General features: G+C 35.0%; 2 protein-coding genes across 3 annotated transcripts; both read right to left on the bottom strand.

Annotated features, from left to right (window-relative positions):
• Nucleotides 1-5,454: 5,454 nt before the first annotated feature.
• On the bottom strand, nt 5,455-7,108 carry LOC106655287 (S-phase kinase-associated protein 1-like). The gene is made up of 3 exons (XM_014375606.2): nt 6,943-7,108; nt 5,889-6,146; nt 5,455-5,772 (listed from the first exon to the last, which is right to left on the bottom strand). Exons 2-3 carry the CDS (start codon nt 6,144-6,146, stop codon nt 5,623-5,625), a joined length of 408 nt encoding a protein of 135 aa, XP_014231092.1. The 5' UTR covers nt 6,943-7,108; the 3' UTR covers nt 5,455-5,622.
• A 1,416-nt stretch (nt 7,109-8,524) lies between these two features.
• LOC106655288 (S-phase kinase-associated protein 1-like) lies at nt 8,525-11,954 on the bottom strand. Of its 2 annotated transcripts, none has more exons than XM_014375607.2 (3): nt 11,890-11,954; nt 9,278-9,544; nt 8,525-8,787 (listed from the first exon to the last, which is right to left on the bottom strand). In XM_014375607.2, exons 1-3 carry the CDS (start codon nt 11,914-11,916, stop codon nt 8,563-8,565), a joined length of 519 nt encoding a protein of 172 aa, XP_014231093.1. In that variant the 5' UTR covers nt 11,917-11,954; the 3' UTR covers nt 8,525-8,562. The 2 variants fall into 2 exon arrangements, with proteins under 2 accessions (XP_014231093.1, XP_014231094.1); XM_014375608.2 differs by lacking the exon at nt 11,890-11,954 and adding an exon at nt 10,097-10,163.
• Nucleotides 11,955-19,141: the final 7,187 nt, after the last annotated feature.

Raw genomic sequence — 19,141 nt, 5'->3', positions numbered from 1 at the left:
TCAGGCCGGTCTCGTCGGTCAAGTTTGCCTCGTAGAGGTTGTAAATTCTGAAGAGCTTCTCGACCATTTCCGGGGAGTGATCGCCTCTGCCGGCCTGATGTATCGCGGTGGTGCGACGCACCACCAGCTTGTCGTCGTCTTCGCCGTATATGCCTTCGTCCTTGTAGCCGGACATGAATACGAAGTCGATGAGAGAAATTTTGCAGCGAACCTCGGTGTTCCTCAAGTACTCCGCTAAAATGTAATCGACTTCTTCCGGGCGAAAGATTTCGAAATTGGGAAGTTGGCCCTGCCAACCGTTGATCACCTCGCAAAATGCACGGTAATATTTAACCCGCTCTTCTTCGACGTCAAAATCGAAACTTTGTCGTACGCATAACAATTTTTCTATGTTGGCCCAAAAATTGCCATCGTACCCGCAGCTGTAGTTGCGAACGTTTTCGTCGCTATCTTCATCCTCATCTTCTTCGTAGTCTTCGTTGCTTTCAACGTCTTCTTCACTTTCGTCGGTTTCTTCCGCGTCTTCGTTTTCATTCTTTGGGACGTTTTCGTCGTTTTTGACAACGGGTTTTTTATCGGACTCGGACATTGTTCTGGGCACTCTTTATATTACGCACTGACACACAAAAAGCAATGGAAAACGGTATTTTTCACTTTTTTGTCGCGAGAATCACTTGCTGTGCAGTAGATGCGATCTTCCTTTGTTAAACGCTGAATTGAACGCTGCGGCGGCGTAACGTATAGACTATAGTATACACTGTGCGAAAGTCAACGATCTGCACACGTTATAGGTTATATACGCTTATGCGTTGTCGTTGGACGAGCCACTCGCACGAATGGAAGTTCGAACGGACACTGCCGTGATTGCCTGACTGCACGAGGTGCGAATCGAGTCAGAGAGAGAGAAAGAGATGGGAATACACGACGCGGCTGTGCGTCGAGTGAACACAAGCAGCAACCCTACCGGTCGAGCAGATTCTCAAGTCTTGACAAGTGTGTGTCAAATTCGGCATACATGTATGTACTATGTACTGAAATTCTTATGATTATCACGTTTGCTCGCTCATTCTTTTATAAAGTTTGACTGCCACCCAAATGCTCATAATCTTTCGTTTGATCCGTCAAACACAAGGAAACATTTTACCACTGCTCGATCGTATTTCTAGCATAGATGTATATTATATTATTATATCGCAAATCTATGTCAGAAAAAAAATGGTTTTTTCATTGCTAACGTTGATCGAATGCAGTACGCGATAAGTATGTTTTTAAAGGTGATAAGAAGCGTCGCGAACTTACGAGGCGATGCCACCGCCAGGATTTTTACAAATCAAACCCAGAAAATACATGCTTGCGTATATAATTTTTTACGTCTCTGTAGTTTTTCCGGAAAACGGGATCGAAATTTTTAATCAAGTATTGATTAAATGTGCAATTTTGATACTGTTTACCGGAAAAACTACTGAATAAAATTGAGTGAAATTTGATACAATTATTCATTGTAATAATCCGAAAGGCTTCACAGAGACGATTTTTAAAAATCTATCCAAAGCTATGCACCATGCATTTTTAGGAATCGATGATTTTTAAAAAGTGTAATCTGTGCTTAAAACACTTTGGAAAAATGTAAACGGAGCTCCTTGTACTTGGGCTTTTTAAAAAGAAAATTTTCGAAAAGTATAATCTGCGCTCGAAACACGTTTGAATAGTATAAACTGCGCAAGTATTACTATTTCACAGCAAATTTTTTACTTTTGAGTTTTCAGGGTATGATAGCCGAGAAATTGATGATGGTTTAAGATTTGAGATTAAAAATTGAATACAGTGGAACCTGTTTAATTCGAAACTCTGGGGACCTGACTGTCATTTCGAAATAACCAGGTTTTCGAATTCAAAAGTTTACGAAATTAAAGGGGTTGTAATAAAGTCTCAGAATTTCGAATTAAAAAAGGTTTCTAAATTTAAGTGATTCTATGATTTAAGTGACTCTATGAGAAGTGATTCTAAATATTATTTTTAAAAAATTCATGTAATGTTGATGTTGTTCAATTGTTCATAACTTTTGCTCCTCAACTTTTTTGACAATTTTGACACCGGATTCAAAAAGTTCATAAAAGTTCACGTCAGTAATGACTATTTAAACATTTATCAGATATTTTTTTCGCAAAATTTATAGCACCGGAACAAATCATCAAAAGCTTTTGTGACAGTCATTTTTTGGGCAGGTAACTGATCTGCGGTTTCATCTTCTGAACTATCGTCATCACTTTTACATTCGTTAATTGTATCAGTATCAGATAACGTACCAGAAATCACTAAATTATCATCGACATTTACATAATCATCGTATGATACATTGCGTTCTGATCTGATATAATATTGATTAACAAAGTCCGAACGGCAATATCTTCAATTACGATTGATTCATTTTCAGCATTTTCTTTAAAAAATCTTGCTTCGTTAAAACAGTTTGCTACTGATTGTGAAGATACCGCTTTCCAAGCATTTTGAATGATTTCTAGACTATAATATTTTTATTTAAAAAATTGTATTAAGAACCTGCAAAATTCGAAAAAATTCAGAAAAATTAGTTCGAAATAAGCAGGGTTTTGTTCGAAATAAAAAGGTTGTTTTAACAATCGTTTTAAATGGGAGCTGGCCGAGACCGGCACCTTTCTTCGAGTTAACCAGGTTTTCGTAATAAATAGGTTCGAATTAAACAGTTTCCATTGTACGTTAGAAAAATATTTAGAAGTTAACATTAAAATATGATGATCAAAATCACATACTTGTCCTACATTATGTTCTATCGAAAAAAGAGAAATCGTCCTTTTTCAGATTATTCTTTTAGAAATATTAGTTTGCTTAAGATCTTCTTAGGAAATTTAATAATAATTGTCAAACCAATCATTTCGATCTGGTGCATGAAACAAGCTGCACAGTATGTCATGTTCTTCGCGGAAACGAGAACTTGGACCTCGTGGTCGGATCGGGCTATCCGAGGTGATCTCGATCATTTCGATATGTACGAGAGAAAAATCTACATGTACATAGTTCGAAGCGCTTACGCATCGGCTCGATCTATATAATGTGTACAGCGCGTATATAGTTCATGTGTATTTACACAAACTATACCTATATATATCGCGTGAGAACACGTATACAATATCTATACGTATTGCGTTGCGCGAGACAGTACGGTGAACCGTTGGAAAATCTAAAAAGCTCGTATACGTCGATGGGGGTTTTCACGACGAATGCGACGCACTCGTCAGATTCTCGATGGCCCTTATCAAATTTAAACGAGATCGAATCGAATAGAAAATTGACGGGAATTTATGCGCTGTATACGCGAGGAGAGATGTTGTGTTTTTTATTTTGACCGCGGGTTGTATACACATCTGCCGGTCGCGGGAGTCGTTTTATTATTAAAAAGCGCGAGTGTAGCGATATACACGCCACGCCTAAACTGTGTACTGTTGTTATTATCGCCGCCTGTGTCTCATGCTTTCTAATCTTTACTGTGTATATATAGCTCGGTGCTTCTCTCATAAAGCATCGATTGCGTGTTTTTTCTAGTCATTGTGTATGAATTGTATAACTGTCAGTAGTCAGTACACGTCGAGACTCCGTAGCGTATCGAATACATCTGCTGCTGCTGCTGCTGCTTGGAGGCACATCTACGTAGATCGTGTAGTGCACAAGAGCGAGTGATTAACAATTAAAAAGAGATAGTTTGATAGTGTTTTTTGTTCCTATTGCCAGTGGACGAGTTCGTGCGTGCGTGCAAACAATGTCCGCGTTCGACTTCTCGAAAGCGGACAATTTCCAACGGCGTCAAAATGTCCCTGCGTCAAAACGGCCGGCTCGTGACGTCCCTTCTAATAAATGGGTCGAGCAGCATCCCATGATGCTGCACCGAGACACCGTCCGTCAGATTTTTATCGATAACCCGAAGCTCGACGTTAATAGCGTCGACCCCGAGTCGGGTGTGACCCTCTTTCACGTGGCCTGTGAGTTCGGCTTGGTGGACGTCGTCGAGCGATTGCTCGCGAGGCACACCGCTGCTCCGCGAGAGTTCCATCATCGGCCGGTCGACGCGCGCGACGAGCTGGGCAACACGCCGCTGCACCTGGCCCTGCGCCACGCTCATCCCGACAACCGCGAGGTGGTTAAGCTGCTGCTGAGGGCAGGCGCGGATCCCGACGCGGCCGACAGGGACGGCTCGACCGCTCTACACAAGATTTGCAAGAGAGACTTTGAAGACGCGCGGAGACTGTCGCAGACGCTTTTCATGATCTGCCAGGACGTGCTGGGTCGGCCGCCGCGAGTCGACACCCGCGACAAGTGGGGTCGTACGCCGTTCGACTGGGCCGTGCAGAGTCGCTCAGTGCCCGTGCTCGAAGGGCTCCTCGATCGCAGCCGCGCCGATCTTCTGTCCGGCTTCGTTTTTCCGTATCCGCATTATTACGACGCGTACTTGAAGCCAAGAGAGTGCGAGTCGAGCCACGATTTCATCAAGAGAATTGAGTTCGACACTGATTGCGTCTTAAATTGTTTCAAGAGACGAGGATGGGTACCGAAAGAAGAGGACCCGGCCAAGATCAAGGTGATATACAGAAGGTACGGATTGTCGAAGTACGCAGCTCCCGGCCAGTTCGAAAAATCTAAAAAATTATATGGGTTCTCGGGCCCTCGTCAAGAATAACGTTTCACCAAGCATGTAAATGACGAGGATTTACAATAAAAATGATTTTTAAACTCAATAATGTATTTGTTTTTATTACAAAATAGATGAGCTTTACTGTGATACAAATACATATCAAACAATTCCAATGATTGACTCCTTGACATTTTTGGCTTGATTGACGATTTTGACGTTCAATTTTGAGCTCTTACCGTGTCTGAAGCGATGCGAGAAAAATTATGAAAAATACCATACTCTATGGGTTTGAAGATGTTCTTTCTAATGGTGGTATTTAAATTTGCGTGAATTAACAATTTATAGTAAGTATTTTTAATTTACACAAAAAAAGTGTTTTTGAGGTCAATTTTTTTTTAATTTCAATTTTTAAACAACTTACTATTGTTATATGCGGGTAATATATAGTCGAGATCTCTACTTTCAAATTTTATTATTTGTTATCTCGTAAATTATTCAATTTGGAGTCAAAATTCACCGAACAAAATAAGTCTTAGAATTGATCAAGGAACATCCTCAAAACCATAAAGTAATTAGGGTTTTATAGCTAATTGATTAAGACATGGTAAGAGCGAAAAGTTGAATGTCCAAATCGTGTCCTTCTGTGCTAACTTCTTCAGGCCGAGAGGCACTCATGTCTAGTACTTGCTTTATTGATATAGTATTATTCAAAACAAACTTTTGTGCCTTGTAGCATAGAACGAGACAATAAAAACACATGAAAATTTATTCGCTATTCCCAATGAATACGATTCAAGTTATTAAAATAAATTTATTATTAATTTAAGATTAATACAATAAAAACTTATAAAAACTTTACAAGTGGTTTATTACCATAATTTTCCATACACTAATTGTGATATTTTATCAGTTTTTATTGGTTGCTTTCAATGAGATGGAGCTCCTATGGTATAAAAAAATTATATTGTCAATTTGGATAAATTTATCTGCACATTTTCGGGAGTACCTGTAAGCAAGCTTCTCATTTGTATACACGCAAGGCCTAACAAATCTTTCATATCTAAAAAATTGGCTGCGTTGATAAGATCGACTAAAGTTTCCATATCAACCTGTAACATTATAATCATCATTTTTACTCGTTAGATTTTAAATTTGAATTTTAAGTTTGCATTTTCAATTTATATTTTAATAATAAAGAAAATTCAAATTTCTTATTGTTCAATACCTTCAAAAAATTTTTGTCCCACTCCGTCATTTCAACTTCTTTGGCATTATCTGGTATTGGAGAATCTTTATGATGCATGACAAATTCAATAACCATTCCTAAAATATTAGATTTAATTTTGCTTAATGGAAGATTCTCATTCAAGTTGTCCTCGCCTAAATGTTCAATCATTGTTTTTATCAATCCTGAGCGCTTAGCGATTGACAAGTCCAAGTCAAAAATAACTTCGTCAGAACTTTCTAAATGGACAATTTTCATCTGTAACACAATTAAAAAATATATTAGTCAAATATTTTGCAACCATTCTATTGATTCAGAATGATCTCATAATTTTTAATTTTCCAACCACATGTCTCTAGCTATTGAAAATGTAGATGTAGGTGGGGCTATGATTTTCCGTATACGAGACGTGAGCGAGTCATGGAAGCGGAGCTTATTTTCATCACACGAAGCGACGATCCATGTTTAACATTGGAAAACGAGATAAAATAAGTATACATAATTTCGAAAATTAAATTTTCCCATACAGGCGATCGTAATCGAGAAAAAATATCAAGAACTTTCTTAGAAAACTGTGGTGAATGTTCATCATATTGAATTTGAATTAATTAACCTTTTTATCCAAACACCATGAGGTTCGATCAAATATTTTCACCCTTACACGTACATTTTCGAATAACCACGAGGGACCTTTAGAATTTAAACGCCTATAAAAGAGACAGGAAAGGAGGGGGCTTGATAGAATAGCACAAGAGCCTAAGACTAGCGGAAACGTTGCGATTTTTAGATCGCTGCGCTATAAAATCAATTATATCGTGCTGATGAGCGAAAAGAGGTACGTAAGTACAGACTGAAGATGACGTGCGAGTAATAAAGAAGTAAGGCTAACTTAGTTTCATCGAAGTTGTAGGATAAAATTGACTACAGCGAGTTCGTAGGCTCCTTTTTGGAATAAATTCGTCATACTTTTTTATGTCGTTCTGAATCGAAACAATGAAAATTCCCAAAGAACTGAACCTCAAACTATAAATGAATATATTTATTTTCAACTTACTTTGATTGAATTTGTCGTTGCTGTATTTCACCAAATTTTCCAACGTTCGAACGTTCTTGTCAGTGTGAAGACTTATCGTTACTTTTCGTGTCAAACCAGAAACACGTGTGTCCGTGAGTCATGCGCGTACAAACTTTCACTAAGTTGACTTCAATGTAGTCTGATCGGATCGAATAGTCGTGCGTGTATATATTGTGTAAGGAAGAAGAAAGTGGACAGAATTACTACTCACTTAGAGTACCAGGAGTAAGCGCGAAATTTAAATTCTTGTAGAAACAAAAATTAAAATATTTATTGCAAAAAATTTTTTGAAATAAAACTTCTTCATTTTCAATAGGGTATCTGCATGAACAAAAAATTGAAATAATTACGTTATAGTAAAATATACGTATCAAGGAATTTAGGAGTAAACAAATAAACAGTTTTGAACAGTCAGGTAATTTTTAAAAACGAGAATACAAATCAAAAAAATTCGAAAACTATTTTTAACTCCACAAACGACTTTGATTGGTCCGCATAACCGTGACGTCATACTTATAACTTAAGTCGGCTGCTGTATGTAATTTGTATACCTATATATATGTGCGTCTACTGATAAATATGATGTCACGGTCCGCTCGCACAGCTTCGGGCACTTTCTGCGCGTTTTCGGCCGTTTCAAAAGTTGTTGTTTTTGAAACGATGAATTTTTAAGTAAAAACGCAATGAAAAATTAAAAAAAAATATTCATTGATAATTCATATATGTTGATTTCAAAAATATCATTACTTTTTTTTATGCAAATACCCTATTTGGTAGGATGAAAATATTATTGTCACTCCGGTATTTAAATTGTTTTATAATTAGTTGGTGGACACTAGTAAAATTTACATATAAAGGGATATGGGTATTGGTTTATCGACCAAAAAAAGTCGTCATTACCACGTATGTGAAATTTTCATTTTTCACCCGTGTAGCAATACAATTGTTTTCCATTCTCGTGCAAAAGTTTTGAAAAAACCTAGTATTAATCAGAATATCAAAGAATTGATACGATTATTTTTTGACGGCTTTAGCGTTTGACATTTGTTTACTTTTGCCGCAAGCTCTGACAAAGACTTTCATGTGAAGGTGGCACACCTGCACTGTCCGAGCGGAGAGTCACCTCGTGTGGCAGCGAAACAACGTCAATTCATAGTTTCTATTACGCGAATGGGTAGTTTTATTTTATATGATACATTGGATTTTTACTTTTCTTTTTTTTTGGATTTTTAGATTTTTGTTTACTCGAAAAATTATAAACTTTACCATATTGACTGAATTGAGATGTATGCGATACCACAGCGCCTCCCAGTATTCTATTTGGGTGTCCTCTAGTTCTTATGTAAATTAATATTAAATGTATGAAGGAAATCGGTATCATATGCTCCTAAATCAGTACTGGATAAATATTTTTCGTAAATTTATCAAACATTAAATAAAGTCCATGGTTCAATGAATGTTAATTATAATTTTATTATTCCAATAATTTTATATCTATTTCATTTCCTAATTTTTACCATGAATATAAGTATCTATAACTAGGTCACTTATTTAAATAAATATTTTTCATCTAATTGTTAAAAAGAGGCATTAGCATGATTAATCAGATGAGGAGAACGTGGAGGAGCTTCTTCTTCTTGACGGCTTGAGTGGAGGACTGTCTTCTGGTTGATTCGGATCAGCGGATATCGAAGTTTCTGTTATAACGTCTGGAGATTTTCCTGCAAACGCCTTGCTTACTGCTTCAGCTGCATAATCTAACAAATCTTCCATGTCTAAATAATTAGCTACACGGATAAGTTCTAGAAGTGTCCGTAAATCAACCTGTAAGATATTCAAAAATATTATAAGAATTTTTATTGTATCTTAAGATGTATACATAAGTTTTGTAAAAAAATTAAGAATTTAATCTTATTTCTATAATTCAAGATATTAAATGCCAGTCTCGCTTTCCCTAGCATTCACTTTTAACTTTACGGAATGAGTCCTCTCTTAAAATAATGATGACCCTAAAAGTGAAGCCAATCTATTCGGCCTCTAATTGGTCGACTGACTTGTGACTCCAGTCGGAACATAATAAAGTGACATCTACGGTCAAACTAGCAACTTTTTCGAAACTATCTGAAAAATGTACGCGCGCGAAGCGTGCCTGAAAGTTACTAGTAAATTTATGTATTGTGTTGACAACATTATTTAGTAAATCAAAACAAAAATATCATTTTTACTCGTTTGATTTTAAATTTGAATTTTAAGATTAAATTTTCAAATTAAATTCTTATGATAAAAATATTCAAACTGAATATTGTTCAAATACCTTAAAAAATTCTTTATCCCATTCTGTCATTTGTCTTCTGCTTTCACCTTCTTCTTCTAATTGAGTATTTTTATGATGAGTAGCGAATTTAATAACCATTTCTAAAATATCAGACTTAATTTGGGTTAGAGGAAGAGCCTCTTCCTCTTCCAAGTCCTGTAAACCTAAATTTTCAATCATTGCTTTTATCATTCCTGAGCGCTTAGCAATTGCTAACTCCACATCAAAAATAACTCCATCAGAACTTTGTAGATGGAGGATTTTTTTCTGTAATAAAATTAAAAAAGATATTAGTCAAATTTTTTGTAACTATTAGAGATGAAGGCGGAGTTATGACTTTTCAGTAACAATAAGGTAAGTAATATTATTCTATTTTTATTAACTAAACACTTTGTGAACTGAATTATAAAAATTGTAGTAAAACAATCAGAATAAATGATAGATATTTAAATTTTGTTTCGAATGGACTAAAGTGAATGACCGCAAAAAAATGCTAAGAAATAGAACTACTACCTAACGAATTTAACTACATAGCACTTATTACTAACTGGTAGTTTTTGGTAATAAGTGCTATGTAGTTAAATTCATTTCTACAATACTTATACAATAAGTACAAATAAATATACAATAAATATAAGTGAAATGGTCATTTGCACTGACTTTATATAGTCAAAAAACTTTCATTACACAACTTGAAACAAAATTATGCAAATAAAATGTTGAAAAAAAGTTAAATTTTTAGTTAGTGCACCATTTCCGTGCTCGATCACGTTATAAGAAATTTAAAAACACGCCTTCGATGCATCCGACGCCGCCTACCAAATGCAAAGACCAATCACAACACGCTTATTTTGAAAGCATGATCAATCCATTACTTCAGTGAGAGCAGATGCTCAACTGATAAAGTCATGTCCCAATTGTGGTCGGTCTCCTGATTTAGACATTTGTAAACAAAACCTCGTGGTCATCGCCTGATCAGCTGTCAAAATTTTACGGTAATTATTTTTTAACTGTCAATACTTTGACAAAGAGCTTTCTCGATTGTTCCTACTTTTATATATGAAATTACTACTTTTATTATGTAATAAAGTCATTAACAATAGTATATTGCTGCCCTAGGCCGTGAAAAACAAAAAAGTCCCAAAGAACGAGTAATTATCGGGCAAGGCCGATGAACACTTGCTCTGTGCCTTTCTTTTTCATGGCTTAAGGGGCTATTCTACTTTAACCATTTTAGAAAATCGATTTTTTTTATTTCATTTTTTGAAAGTAAATGTCTTTGAAAATATTGTGTTAAAATTTCAGAGCGATCAAAGCCTTCTAAGTATACTTTCTGCAACGGCACGCGCCTCTTAGTGCGCGTGTACGCTTGTACCTGTATAATACGCCTAACAGCCCCACCCCTTTTTTCGAATCTTGGCTCATTATGTACATATAATCAGATGTTGCAACGTACTGTAAAGGCTTACTATAAGCGCTGAGCACGTGGTTGTAGATGATTTTGAACGTTAATCAAAGTTTAGCTGCAAAGATGTTTAGGTGGCCACATGCAAAATAATAACGAGAGCTTCAACCATTCCGTGTGGATGATGGCACTAAAACACATTTTTTCCGGTGGTGTAATTGTTGAAATTGAAACCAACATAGTTGCTTGTATCTTCAATGAAGGATTTTGCACCGTGCTAAAGATGATGGATGAGCTAAACTTAAAAATCGGAGCCTATGCATCTACTTAAGCTGAGAAGTGCGACGAGCAGCGCATACGTTCAGCGAACCGCCGTAGCACTGACTTGTCTCAGAAAGATAGAGCAAGCCGCAGAGACACCGGAATGGGATGAAAATCAATTTCATGAAGAATCTGAAGGTCTTCTGTATGGCGCCGGTATCACTGATTAATCGTAAGTATCACATTTTTAACTATTCGAAAAAAAAAACTTTGAACGCGTTTTTCTCAAAATGATGTTTTTCGATATGGTCCCAGTGATTTCTCAAAAACTACTGAATCGATTCGTCTGAAATTTTAACCACTTATTTGTTACATATATAAGTATGGTTGGAACCAAAATTTTGTCAAAATTCAAATTTTTTCTATTTTTTTATAAGGAAAAACCGAGAAAAAAAAGGTCTTTTTTTATTCCATTTGCTGAAACGGCCGCCATTTTGTTATTTTTGACCCAAAAATGAAAATTTTGGTCCCAACTATAGCCAACCATGCACTGAATAAAAGGCTTTTTTCATTTTGTGTTTCAGATGTTTCATTATTGCTTAATCAGTAGGACAGTGCGCACCTGTTTTTTTTTCGTGCCTTCACACGTGGCTGCATTATACACATATATGTATAGTAAAACTAATGAAAAAAATTTTTTTATATAGTTCAATACTACCTTTATCAACCCCAAAAAGATTTAGAACGATATCTGTCATAGATTGCTTAAAAAAAATTCGCGAAAAATACCTTTTTTTACGGCCGACCAAGTAGAATAGCCCCTTAAACTTTTATGCTATTATTGCTTTATGTTTCGTTTTTACATTATTATATATTCTATTTCTAACATATCCACAAATATTTTACAACTATAATTGTCATAAAGACATCTGGATTAAAAACTTACATCGACAGAGTATTCTGAGTATTCCATATTGGAAACGAGATATGCAAGCTGCCTTGTTACTATGTCAAAAGATCCAAGCACTGTGAGACTAACACTCATTTTTCGAATCTTTCATACCCGAAACATGAGTGGCGCCACAACGAGCAGCAAACAGGGCTGCCGCACTATTTTATCGACTCGACTTCGTTGACTTTCTCCATGTAGCCAACTTTTATGAGTGCGGGCAATTTGAAACATACTTTGTAAAGCATATATACTATCACATCTATGTAAATTTTCTCTATCAGTACTCCTTTTGCCGAACAGTAACGCAACTTCTGAGCGAATTTGGAGCAAATTAAATCTAGAAAAAACTGCCATACGTAATCGACCACAATTAGAAACTGTCCAATCTATACTATTTGCTGCTCAATTCGCGTTATGTTTACATTTCGAAATGATGAAAATTAAGAATCAATTTTTGAAATGCATGAAATTCGGGATTTTTAGGAATCAGAATATCAAAATCGGAACATGAAAAATTCGGAAAACAAGATTTGAGAATGAAAAATTTTTGGAATAAAAAAATTTTGGAATAAAAAAATTTCTGGTAAATTAAAATTCAGAATTCACAAAAGGTTAAGTAGAAAATTTATAATACTTTTCGCAGCTTACAACATATGTTGTTGTGGCCTATACAAGTCTTTATACATCTTGATATACGATTGTATTATTTCATTTCTATAGTACATTTTATGTTAATAAAAATCGCTGCAAATTCATTAGAAAAGATCGCTACCTTCTGTAATAAAAAATAAACAACTAAAAAGTTTTTTTTACGCATTTATGGCACAATAAGTTATTCCGGCTTCTTAACTACCATGATCAATTATAAATCTAATTGAATTTGATACCGTTCAATGTCATGTTTTCGAGATTTTGCTGCGCACATCGTCGCCCCAGCGCAGAAAGGTATCTATTTCCAAGCTGTAGCAAGAAGGATACTTACTCGCGCGCAGAGGCAAAAAGGTATCTATCTCGAGCGCAGCGGCAAAAAGGTATCTAATTCAAGCGTAGAAGCAAAAAAGTAGCTAATTCAAACGAAGTGGCAAGAAAGTTTTGACGCGCCGAATTTAGGTTGGCAACGGAGTCGTAAATGATAAAATTTTGTTTCGTATTAGAGCAAAAAAGAGGAAAAACATTTGAGCTTGTGTAATGATTTTCATCCATTTGTAATGCGAGCAAACAAATCAATCTCACCATGATTTCGACTCAATTTGCCACTTATGGAGAACTTTCTATGTTCTGAGAAGAAAGTAGAAGTTATCGGCTTTACATAACTTTGAATTAAATGTTGAATGTTGAATGTTGAAACAAAATTTAATCATTTACGTCTGCGTTGCCAACCTAAATTCAGCGCGTCAAAACTTTCTTGCCACTTCGTTTGAATAAGCTACTTTTTTGCTTCTCGCTTGAATTAGATACCTTTTTGCCGCTGCGCTCGAGATAGATACCTTTTTGCCTCTGCGCGCGAGTAAGTATCCTTCTTGCTACAGCTTGGAAATAGATACCTTCCTGCGCTGGGGCGACGACATACGAGAACTTAATGTAGTTTACAAATACTGTAAACGAAATTGTTCTACGACGCTTTGTTCAAAATATCGTTTTTAAGCTCATTAAATCAAAGATCTTCCTCTAGCAGGAAGTAAAACTAAATCGGTAAGATACTTGCTTGATAGGTAGGTACGATGCAAATGTCAAGCAATTTATCGCATTTTATAGATCACGAAATTTTCAGCAGGGAGAATTAATATTTTTAAATTTGTACGGATTATATGAATTTTAAGCAGGAAGTTAAAATATTATCTTCCATAAAATTATAAAAAATTATTAGTGTATTAAGTTAATATAAAACATAATATAATTAATATAATTAATATAATTAATATAATTTTCTCAGCTAAAAATTTCGTGATTTTTCAAATGAAATCGATTGCTTGGCGTATGTATCGCGTTACAATTGTTCAGAAAATTTTTCAGTCAGCATAACCCACTTCATTACAACAACAGGTAACCAAAAAACCGAGTAACAGTTTGCCACAGCTGAAAAGTTGAAACTGCATCGTGATGGTGAATTACGATAGAAGTAAATAATAATAAAGTATTATATACGTGTGTAAGTTAAATCTTTGCGTGGTAATGTTTGCGGGGTAATTTTTTGTATTATTTTTTTCAAATTAAAGATTCGTGTTTTTTTTACATTAATACATCAAAATAGGAAGAAGCACTTTGACAATGAGCTGAGACCTTAATTATTACATTAAACTTTATATTAATATTTACAGTAAATCAAACTGAGTGAGCGGTTTATTATCAATACCGACTAAAACGGCGCGACGATGGTAACGTTGACATTTGGATGCCGGATGAATTTGATGTGCCGACTGTCTGTGATGGTTTAATTTTCATTCAGTACAATGCTTTGTCAAATAGCACCTTGCTGATAGGAGGAAGAAAAGTAATTATAATTGAATTATTTTATTTTATTAGATTTAATAAAATCTGGCACACTTGCGTGAAACCAAAGATGAAATTAGTGTTGAAATGATTATTCGCGCAATAAACACTGCTTCTACGCACGATAAAAGTCATATCAGAAGAAGAAAGGATCCTAATTTAATCGCTAGTATTTATGCTTTCGATCATAATTATTTTACAGATGTACTCAAAAAATGTGAGCGGGAAGACAGGACGTATGGTTTAAAAAGAAAAACCAAGACTAGTTATATTAATGAGCCTAATTAAATAAATGCCGTTGCAGGTATACCTATTTTTTATTTTTCATAAATTTGATATTTTATGCTTTGGGTTAATATTTTGAACAATATATGATGAAATTTTTCCAATATACTTCAATTTTGGACTATAATTAAAATTGTGAATTTTTTTCAGATTTGATCTCTAGTATTTCGAATAAAATTGAATTTTCTGAAAACTTTCAAAACTCAATTCAATCGGTATAGTCACAACTGCCCAGAACAGAAATAGAAATGATTATTTCTGATCAAAAAATCATCGATTTTATGGCTTTTCTGATAGACTCTAAAGATTATTGTGAAAAATATGCAATTATCTCACATTTTAATTTCGACGATCTATAATATTTTGATTCGTGTACTGGAACCGTATGGTACATTTACTTGAGTGAATTTAAAACGTTTTTAATATATAGAATTGTATATAGAATTGTCAATCTTGGACTGCTTTTGTAATTATAATATAAGAACAAATGAATAATGGCCTAATGTGTCTTTCATACCTATGAATACGAGTACCTGGATTCTAGAAAATAAAAGATATTTATATACACTAGAGAACTTTTTTCTTTATCGTATATCTTATGATTATAAAAATATCGTATTTGTATATTATAAATACGAAGTGCATTGCTGCGTTTTAGCATTAAATTTTCTAACACAAGAAATGAGTCATTTCGATCCATTACTAAACACTACTTTGTATACAGCACCAAAGATATTTTTGAATTATCTAAAGAATTATTCTTCCAATAGGTTATCAAGGACACAATCGAAAATAGTGGAGTACTCTTCAGAAATTTTACAAAAAGATGGATATCATTGCGTACCTTATGTGATGAATACCACGAATTGTGAGTAAAAAAAAGTATGGGACTTTTTAAAAATTTGTGAGATTTTTCTGCAGTTAAACACAGAATTTCTCTGGAAAATTGGTAATAAAAAATAAATGTTCTTCAGAATATATATACCTCAGTTGTGAAAATCATTCACAGGAATTGATGTACAAATGTCAACTTTGTGCTCGAGAGGCACATGAAACATTCATATCATTTTTTATGACTGAAATAACTTGAAAATTTAGTTTATACCGTAATGTCTCATATACCTCGCACTCCCTCTCACATCCTTTCAATTCAATCTTAGCAAGTGAATATCAGCCCAATTCTATTGTCGGATTGTCAAATTCCGGTAATCAATGCTGGTTAAACTATAGTCTCTAAATATTATTCAAATTGTCAGTACGGGATCAAATTTCAATAACTAATTCTTCAGTTATGTTCAGCTTATCAGTTACTGAGTTAAGAAATTCATTTAGTTTTTTTTTCAGAAAAATGATTGGGGTACATTTTTTAAAAAATTTTTTTTATAATTTTATTTTTTATAAATCTAAATTTTTATAATCAAATTTTTATAAATCCCAATTTTCATAAATTTTTATAAAACCAAAATTTCTAAAGAAATTAAATTTATACACGAGTGTAGATACGCAACTTCAATTTAATTATTGTTTGTTGATTATTTGTTTGTGGTTACGTCGCGGATAACATCATCAAAACGTGCATTCGTAAAATTATAAGTAATTCAAAATTTAAAATATGGCCGAATAAATTAAATAACATGGTTCATCTTATTTACTCCACCTCACGGTTTTCTCTACTATAATTTTTCTGACCGAAATAAAAAAAGAGCAAGCAGATACAGAAATTCTGTTAAGGCAGCTGCAATTAGGACAGAGAGTAAGTAAACAACAAAGAGTAAAATTTTTGCATTAGTTTCTCAATACGATGATTATGTAGAGAATGATGATATAATGAATTATTTGAAAGCGGTTGGCCGCGTTGTACGATTATGATAATTCTATACTTTTATAAATAATTCTTTTTTAAAAATTTGATTATAAAATTTTAAATTAATACTTTATAAAAAATGTATTCATAAAAAAAAAATTATAAAAAAAATTTTATAAAAAAAGTCCCCCTACCCAAAAAAATAAATAATTCATTCCCTGCCGTTTATTTATTATGGCATCGCTCACGTTATTTTGACTCGGATGATAAGCATTTTTAGCCACCGTTCGTTTTTGGGTTGCGAGTTACTACAAATTCGCCCCCTAGCGGCTTATATAAATAAACAAAAAGTGTGCGCTGCTGTTATAACAGCGCTGCAATAGAACACCATAAATGAAGGTCACTATTCGGTTTTTTTTAAATATTGAAAACTTACACTAGGTGGGCCTTACTGCTGTGAGGGCAATACGACGTATTGCTGTTGTATTATTGCCAGTATTACAATAAAATAGCGTTACAATAACAAATCGAAGATCGTTGCCATGAGGTTAGAGTTGGCAGTTACAACTAAATAACAGTGCAGACAGTGTGTCTGCTTTGAAATTTTTCAAACTGAGAATGGAGATTAGATTTTCGTAGCTTTTCGAATTTTCAGAAAATGAAATTGATGAGAAATCGTTTAAGTTTTAACTAAAGATTTGATCAGAAGTATCTTCAAAAAAGCTGGCTCGATCGCAAAATTTATGAAACGATAGACGACGTTTTAGTTTATAGTAGTATATAAAGGATCATTAGAGTTTATAAAAATTATACGTGAAAGTCATTTCCGCCGGGGAACTGTATTTATTACTTTTAAAATGAAAGTTTATGGTTTTATATGATTTCAGCTCTTTTTACCATTTTGTTAAGTGATTTAAAAAGGCCAATAAAATGGATGAGCAGCGGTTTCATTTGTATGTAATATTCTAAATATTCAAATAAGCGATCCTCACTTAAAATATCCTCACTTAAAATAATGATGGACCTGAAAGTGAAGCCAATCTATTCGGCCTGTGATTGGTCGAGTTACTTGTGCCTCTTTTTTTAATTTTTTTTTATTTAGTTGATTACGGCCCTTTCTGCTACTAGGCTAATTGGCCAACCTCACCGTCCTACCTAACGGTGGGTCTTGCGTGTATATGTAAGTGTGTGTTAGTGTATAAGCGTGTACCTTTAGTCGATATGGTTGCGCCTCCCATACCACTGAGGTTACGCTTTGATAATGGTGTGACCCCCAACACCAGAGACCGCAGTTGAAGTGCACCGGCTTTTTTCCAAAGAAAATTTCCACGGTATACACCCAACGGAGCAAACCCCGCAGAAAAAATCCTCGGGAAAAACCAGCCCACCGCCGGGATTTGAACCCCCGACTTCTCGGAAAGAAGTATCAGTTTATTCGAAACTCCAATGTCAAAATGCAAGGAGGGATTCACTCAAATAATAGTGAAGTATCGAAACTCATGAAATTAAATAAATTACTCAATTGAATCATGATGCATATATAATATTTCAGAAAACTCTTCTAGAGAGTTGTTGCGTAGAAAGTAATTTGGGAAAGAACGACGTGATCTTTTTCGGCGACTGGCAGAGCTGCGAAATCCGCTCCTATGCTAAGAGTCTCTTACCTTTATACAATTTTAATTCTAGTGGAATGAAAGACACATTGAAGCGTGAAAAATATCGTCGATTTCCGACCATCATAAAATTGAATCAAACCATACTAGATAGAAAAATACATCCCATGAAAATCGTCTGTGTCAGCACCGATTCGCCGGGCGATTTTTGGAATTTTCTTTCGAAATTCCGAGAGTCCATTTTTTGGAACAGTCGTGCGTCGCTTTTCATAGTCAACAAAAATATCATGGACGCCTGCTCGGTCTCGTATGCTACGCTGCGTATCACTTGGCAATTCAAGATGCTAAATGCGTATTATTTGTGCAGAATTACGAATGGTCAACTCGCGTTGTACACTTACAATCCTTGCGCCCCAATGGCATCGAAATTTTGGCAGTCGAACAGAATTTCAGCATCCAAGGGCGAAAAAAGGTGGACTTTTCTTTCACACAGGATCGAGAATTATTCGCTGACTCAAGTTTAACATTTGATAAAATCGCGTTTCCAGGGAACAAATCGAAATTAGGAATATTTCGCGAATCAAGGATGTACCAGCGATTTTTTGATTTCTTAAAAATCTTTGACTGGTGCATCCTTAACAGTTTCAATAAATCTTTCGTAAAAGTCTTAATTTTTTAAGAATCCACACGAACTATTTCTTCGTCGTTAGCTCAAAGCACGATATCTTCTACTTCCAGAGGAAAAGGAGCAAAAAACGTGTTACTTCGACCGATCGCTCGACGTCTCCGGCTACAAATTTGTACTGAGCGCGGAAATCACCGGCGAAGTTCCGAGCTCGAGAAACGTATCGATCGAGGAGCTCGTTCGCGACGACGTGGCGATTTTCTTCCGCCTCATGGGCACGGCGCTCGAGCACATCAACGCCACTCGCGACATCAAGATACATCCCTACGAGTTGACGCTGGACGCCAAAGGAAATCCTCAAGGTTCGTTCCTGGATATATTATTAGGAAAGATCGACTTCTCCTGTCGGCCTCGACTCATGGATGAGTA

Source organism: Trichogramma pretiosum, unplaced genomic scaffold (genome assembly GCF_000599845.2).
Source record: "Trichogramma pretiosum strain Unisexual culture from Peru unplaced genomic scaffold, Tpre_2.0 scaffold91, whole genome shotgun sequence".
NCBI classification, from domain to species: domain Eukaryota; kingdom Metazoa; phylum Arthropoda; class Insecta; order Hymenoptera; family Trichogrammatidae; genus Trichogramma; species Trichogramma pretiosum.
Note: the sequence above shows the minus strand (reverse complement) of the source record. Positions and strands in the feature narration are given on the sequence as shown.